Source organism: Armigeres subalbatus, chromosome 1 (genome assembly GCF_024139115.2).
Source record: "Armigeres subalbatus isolate Guangzhou_Male chromosome 1, GZ_Asu_2, whole genome shotgun sequence".
Taxonomy (NCBI): Eukaryota; Metazoa; Arthropoda; class Insecta; order Diptera; family Culicidae; genus Armigeres; species Armigeres subalbatus.
In genome coordinates, this window is record NC_085139.1 from 291,606,185 (window position 1) to 291,613,360 (window position 7,176).

Genomic DNA, 7,176 nt, shown 5'->3' on the forward strand with positions numbered 1-7,176 from the left:
ATAAACATGAATTTATGGAAGTATTGAAAGAAAACGAGTATCTTACGTGATCATACTGACTGCATATAAATCAAATTAATTGATTTATTAATAATGCAAATCGATAGCTATATAAAATCCAAAGCAGTAACTATTTCTAATGCCCTATCCCTCTCCAAGTGATTGAAACAAACACGTGCGTCACTCGCCGCACACACGCCTACATCTCTATCAGCTGATCGCGGTTTGCGTATTCTCGTTTCTTTCGCCAGCTCAGTTGAGTGAGGAGACGCCAAGCAAGCACATACCTACCTTAATATGTTTTCGACCTAATTCTCCTATCGTAAAAAGTGCGTTCTCCATTCGAATCCGTGTGAATCTTTCCTTCCACCGAAATTAAGTGCATTTTCAAAGTGTTATCATATATCGGATCCACTGCTATGGCATCCGGTCGCAACATTCGCTTCTACTACGACCTGATATCGCAACCTTGCCGAGCTCTGTACATTTTCCTTGAACAGAACAAAATACCCCATCAAAAGTGTCCCATTGCGCTGCGAAAATGTGAGTGCCCTCGAAACTAAGCCGAACTGTCAATGCCATTTTGCTCTCCCTCTCCGTAAACACGTGCGTTCGCACACAGTTTCAGTCGCATGTGCGTAAATGTATCAAGTTCAAAGTCGTTCAAACCCTACAATCAATCTGATGGGCCTTTCTCTGAGACGTTGTTTACGCATAGAGGCACGCGAAGGATGAATTTAAAGTTTCAAATGGACCGCCAATTTATTTTCATTATGTTGTTTTCGATAATAAATTTAATGTAAACTGTGTTTTTTTCCCTATATCTGCAATTGTAGGGGAACACTCGGCGCCAGAATATATGCAAAATGTGAATCGTTTCGGCAAGGTGCCCGCCATTGTGACGGAAAATAACTTCAAACTGGCAGAAAGCATTGCCATTTTGCGATATTTGACGCGAGAATTTGCCGTCCCGGACCATTGGTATCCACGGGACAGCCGAAGGAGGGCCCGGGTCGACGAATACCTGGAATGGCAGCACTCAAACACCCGGTTGCATTGTGCCAGCTATGTGCGCTACGTGTGGCGAGGACCTTTGCGGGGAGAAGTCGTGGAACCAAAGGTTGCCAAGCGGTTGCAAGCGGAGATGATCGGATGTTTGGATTTTATCGAGTCGAACGTGTTGCAGCGGGACATGCGGTTCATAGCAGGCGATGATATCACGATTGCCGATCTGGTGGCAGCCTGTGAGATCGAACAGCCAAGTGGGTGCAATTTAAATTGAGCAAGTTGTTTCACTAGGATAATTTTTATACTTTTTAGAACTAACCGGATACGATGCACGCGTGGATCGACCAAAGCTGACGGCTTGGATACAAAGAGTGAAGGAGTACACCCAACCGGACTATAACGAAGCGCACAAGATTCTGCACAAGTTTGCGCCGGTAGCGGCGTGAACGATGTCGAAAAAAGTATTTAGTGAAATCCACCGAGCATAAATGTGAATATCCTAGGGGGAAGTGATGCAAAGTTCTTCCAAGCTAGATAATTTTGCAACAAGTTCAAAACACATGTGTTACATTTGGGTTCCGTTTGATTCTTATGTGCGAGATCAACGCGACCTAAGCCTACTTAGAAGCTAGTTGTGTCAATTTAGATCTGCTTATTTCTTCCCTAGCCAATATTTATATGTATTTGTGATTTATGTCTATTTTGTGAATAGTTGTAAACTACTAAAGTCCGAAGTGCTTGGCTAATTGGGTGTACATGTTTTAACATTTTTTATATTATTTATCTCCAGAGCTCATTTCCCACCGGTTCGCTCAGAAAGTGCCTACAGCAAGAGTTATTCCTTTTTATCAAACTATTTACACCCAAATGGCTAAGTAATCCGGTAATGCGAAAAGTGTATTATGAAATATAATGCTTAGTCAATTCAGAAGTTTCTTGCTCATTATCCACATGCCCTTGTTCAGTTCTTCCAGATTTAAGGTTGTCCCATCAAACAGTTCCTATTTCAAAATTTCTCTTGTTATACCTATTTTCAGCCTTGCTGCAGAAGTCTACAGTACTTTTTTGATCGACACTTTCTTTATTGGGGAGGTTCATATGTCGACATTAAAATGGACAACAAGAGGAAGGCTTGCGTGAGGGACTCCAACAGGAGAGGAGATGAGCGGACAATGGTTATAGTCTAACTAACATTAGCAACTTTGGTTTTTTTTCTACGGATCTGGAGATATTGAATTAATAGTCGCAGATTTGGAGCCACGATGCTTCATTCCAGTTTATTGCAGCAGCGCATGAAGGAAGAGGAGCTCCAAACAGAACTCGAAAATTGCGGCCCAAAGCCAGTGGTTGTGCACAAGATCGCTCGTCACGACAGGGCGAAGAAGTATCGTGAGTAGTTTTACCTGGTCCATCTGAAGCACGGCTCCACCACCTGGAATGACCTGAAGCTGATTAACGTCATAAATTACACCGCCGTTGACTAGGAGCGATATCGTCCAGTGCACCGCGACGTCACGCAGTCCACCAAGTGCCCTTCAAAATCAAACATGGCACCCGGAACTGCCGCATGAAGCCGCGTTGCAACAAGTGGTGAACCTCATTCGACTGAAGAGTACGACAATATGGAGGTGGTCTATCCCTAGTGCGTCAACTGTGGCGACAAACATCAAGCCACAACCAAGAACTGTCCAAAGCGGGCGGAATTCCTGGAATCCGGAAGAGGGCTACCTAAGAAGAACCGTGTTCCTGTACTGAAAGAGGCGAATTATTCGGCCATGGCGGCTCGCTGTCGAGCCGTTACAACCACACAAGCGACTGGCAGCAGCAGCTGCGTCGGTTCAAGCTCCATCATACAGTGAATGGCCCCGCTTCCTCCTCATCACAAGCATGAACATCAATGTCTCCCAGCTAGTCGTCTACCAGGAGCTCAGCTTGAATCAATCGGTATAGCAGTCCAGGCGAAACTACCATCGTGTCGACTGAGGCCGGTTCCAAAGGTGCGAGGACTACATCATCGACTACCAGCGACATCCGGCCACACCGGAGGAAATCGACGATCAGCTCCACTTCATCCAAGAGGCGATCTCTCAGGCCCGTGAACAACATGTGCCAAAAGCTCGACAGGTAAGCAACACCCTAACCATTGATACACTCACCAAAGATTTGATCCGTTTACGAAATGTTACTCGCAGGCAGCGCGCATAAGACACGTTGCAATCTAAGGATTGCTTGATAACTCCTGCAGACAAGGTCGCCGGAATAAGTCGTCACTATGTCAGCTCACATAATCTTGGACAGAACATCTTCAGTCCACACGACGCAGCCGTTAGCGAACATGCTAAGAACATTATTCCTTATTCTTATTCCCAACGACTTCTTGGAGGAGTTGGAGATCTCAGCTGGCGCATTGACGGTCTATATTATATCATCGAAAAACATGAAGGCCCCAGGCTTCGACAGCATCCTAAATCTCGAGCTTAGACACATGCTACATGTCACAGTGCCCCGTTCGTCGAGGAACTTTCGCTGATCCTTAATCAGTGTCTCCGTCTCAGCTACCTCCCAGCGTCCTGGAAGTTAGCTAAAGTCAGCCCCATCCGGAAGCCTGGGAAGGATCCTTCCTCCCTGAAAAGTTTTCGCCCCATCAGCCTTCTCTCAGGTTAAGAAAATTATTTTGAGCTTTTTAGTGGAATGTCTTCACTTGTCATAAGAGTCGAGTCAAGTACGAGACACTGAAGACGACCTTACTGTTAAGGTCGAAATACGTATCTGTCAAGGTACATTCAAGTGGTGGATTGGATTAAATGAGATGGTACAAACTGGTCTTATGGAGCTTCTCTTAGGGTTATCCAAGCGGTTTGAAAAGGCGATTCACAGCCGGTTACTTGAGTCTGCCGAACACCACAACATCTTGCGCGAGGAGCAGTTTGGTTTCCAACGTAGTCGATCAACCGTACACCAACTGACCTGATTTATATGTCGAGAAGGCATTCGACAAAGTATGACATGATGGCCTGGTGTACAAACTGCAACGCTACATCCTTCCCAGCTACCTGGTTAAAATCATCAACAATTACCTGTCGGCAAGGACATTCTGGTTCTCAGTTAGCGGAGCGAGTTCCAATGCGCATCCTTGGGTCTGTGCTGTTTAACCTGTTCACCTCCGACATGCCAATACCTTCAGAAGGCGACATTCTGTCTCTGTTCGCAGATGACACCTCCATCGTCTACCAAGGAAGCGTATTCAGAGCGCTAGTGGCAAAACACCAACGACGCCTGGTGCCCTGACAGAGTACCTCACCAGCTGGAAGGTCTGTATCATCGCGGCGAAGACCCAGGTCATCATTTTCCCTCACTCTAAATCCTGTAAACATGTGCCGCCTGAGGACTGTAAAATCATCAAGCACGGCGGTAGAATGCGCCAATGAGGCCTTAGGCTACCTTAGCTTGTCCCTCGACAGCAAGTTTATTTTCCGGCAACAGATTGACAAACCGGTGACGGAGTTGTGGGGAATAAAGTGAGTCTGAAAATAGGAATTGCATTTATATGTTACATTGATGGATAAAGTATTTCTTATTTCATGATAAAAATAATGAAATAAACTAAAATATTTAAAAATGACATTAATAGAAAAAATGATAACGAATTTGAAATTCAATCGTAGTAGGCATTTGAAATGCCAGCATACTAAGAAGCTAATGAGAAGAAATTTGAAATTCAATCTCAGTAGGCTGACAGGAATTCTAGATTATTCGAACGGTGAAAATAAACGATCATCATTCAGTGTTCTGTTTTTGAGGCGTGAACATGCGAATTATCCTTCGGTGTTCTGCGCTTGTTTTCGTTGGTAAAAGGCAAATCGGAAGACGGATTTGCTTGGCTACGACAGGAGTGTAACGTTTTGTTGAAACTACTCTACCCTTTGATCAACCGTCAGTCGCTATTGTGCCTAAAAAATAAGCTTGCTGTCTACAAGCAAATCATCATCCCTGTGATCGAATACGGTATATCGGTCTGGGAGAGCTGCGCTATGACTCGTCATCTGAAACTCCAACGAGTGCAAAACAAAGTTCCTGAAGATGATCCTCAACACTCCTTCCAGGACAAGAACATCCGAGGTCCACCATCTGGCTTCACATGAACGCTTTGGTGAGTGTAAAGAAAAGTTTAGGGTCCGTTGCTTGGGATTCTTTAGAGGACGGTCGAACAAGATTTCACGCAGAGCGGACGCATCGGAGCGGACTGATCAGCACAAAGTCTCTGGTAGAGGTTTCAACAGAAATACATCGCACTGGTGGTGGGGCTATCCCGCGCTACCAGTAGTGCCTAAGATCCAATTGGGGTAGACAACATGCGTATGGCACTGTCTTTGAAAGTACGGGAAGGCGACGCATCGGTGGTGGTTGGTACGGCTACGGTCCTCGAGGAAACAGCAAACACGAATCCTGCAGTTTTCATGTTTGTGAATATTCCTGCAACGAAGCACTTCACGAGACAGTGAAGTATTTTTTTCACCGTTGAACAAGATGGCGCTTCAGCGATAGAAATGGTGCTGACGAAGGAAGAGGAACGAGCTCTCATCACATCATCAACTCTCTTCTCTTGCGGCCGTTCTTTTCGTTTTCGGTTGTATGGAGTAGCACTTGGTTCAGATATCCAGGAAATGTTCCATCAGCTCCGAATCCGTGTAGAAGACAAAAGCTCCCTGCGTTTTCTGTGGCGTGCCAAACCATACGAGAAGCCAATCGTCTACTTGAAGGACGTCGCCAGATTTGGCAGCACCTGTACACCAGCCTCGGCACTGTTCGTAAAAAAAATCGGAACGCTGAGCAACACCGAGAGCTTTATCCCGAAGCGGCGTAAGCGATTGTCGACGATTATCTGGCGAGTTTCAGCTCGGAAGAAGAGGCAGCAAAGATATCAAGATACGTACACAAAAAAGAGGATTACAGTTACACAAAAGGCGGTCGGACAGTCCCTCGGTACTACAACGTCTGGATGAAGTGCAACCTGAAACAGATAAGCTAATCCTGGTCGACGGGGCGAAATCCGAAAGGGTGCTCGGAATGCTGTGGAGCCCTTCAACCGATGAACTGAATTTTTCCACACAGATAAGCGAAGAGGTGCCAGGTGCTGAATCGTACAACGACACGTCTGACAAAAAACAACTATATATTGCGCTGCGTCATGACCCTGTGCGATTCTTTGGGGCTGCTCTCTCCATTCAGCATACACGGAAAGGTCCTTATTCATGACCATCGTTTTCGCAAAATTGGAGAAAAGGGTACAAATGTTCCATGCTCTGTGAATGCCCCGGAGTCCGGATCCCCAGATGATATTTCCTTCACGCCAACAATAGGACGTACCACAATTCCAAGATACACGTCTTTGCTGACGCTAGCGTGGTAGCATACTCTTGTGTGGTCTACCTGCGTACATTCGACAGAGTCGGAGATCCGCAGTGCTGCCTCATCGCAGGCAAATCAAAGGTCGCGCCGCTGAAGCCATGGTAGATGTCAGCAAGTCAGTGGCGATGGGTGCCATCGTCGTTCAACCCAGCGGATGAACCAACTAAATGGTGGCAGTGGACCATACACTGCGCGAAAGTATAAGAGTCAATTGGCCAGTTATCCGTTGATCATGCCCGTATCCAGAGTCTATAATTTAGAGTGTAAAGTATACGTGAAATGCTGCTAAATTGGTAAGAATGTAACGAGTTTTTTTACTCTAGACTTATAATCAAAAATAGATTAATTGTTTTTCGCAGGAAATAATTATATGGACAGGAAACAGTTATAAGACAAAATACTCAACAAAAACGGTATTTATTAAATGACATTCAAGATTAATAGGGAGTCACTCTTCCGCTGTTTAATGACTTCCATAAGTTGTCTCGGTAAGACGCGGGGCTACAAAGCAGGGCCATGCTGAGGGTGGCTGGGTTCAATTCCCGGTGCCGGTCTAGGCAATTTTCGGATTGGAAATTGTCTCGACTTCCCTGGGCATAAAAGTATCATCGTGCTAGGCTCATGATATAAGAATGCAAAAATGGTAACTTGACATAGAAATCTCGCAATTAATAATAACTGTGGAAGTGCTTAATGAACACTAAGCTGCGAGGCGGCTCTGTCCTCCAGTGTGGGGATGTAATGCCAATAAGAAGAAGA

At 45.4% G+C, this 7,176-nt stretch overlaps 1 protein-coding gene across 1 annotated transcript; it reads left to right on the forward strand.

Annotated features, from left to right (window-relative positions):
• The first annotated feature begins 252 nt into the window (after positions 1–252).
• On the forward strand, positions 253–1,927 carry LOC134215679 (glutathione S-transferase theta-3-like). The gene is made up of 3 exons (XM_062694813.1): positions 253–543; positions 837–1,262; positions 1,321–1,927. Exons 1-3 carry the CDS (start codon positions 420–422, stop codon positions 1,452–1,454), a joined length of 684 nt encoding a protein of 227 aa, XP_062550797.1. The 5' UTR covers positions 253–419; the 3' UTR covers positions 1,455–1,927.
• The last annotated feature ends 5,249 nt before the right edge of the window (positions 1,928–7,176 follow it).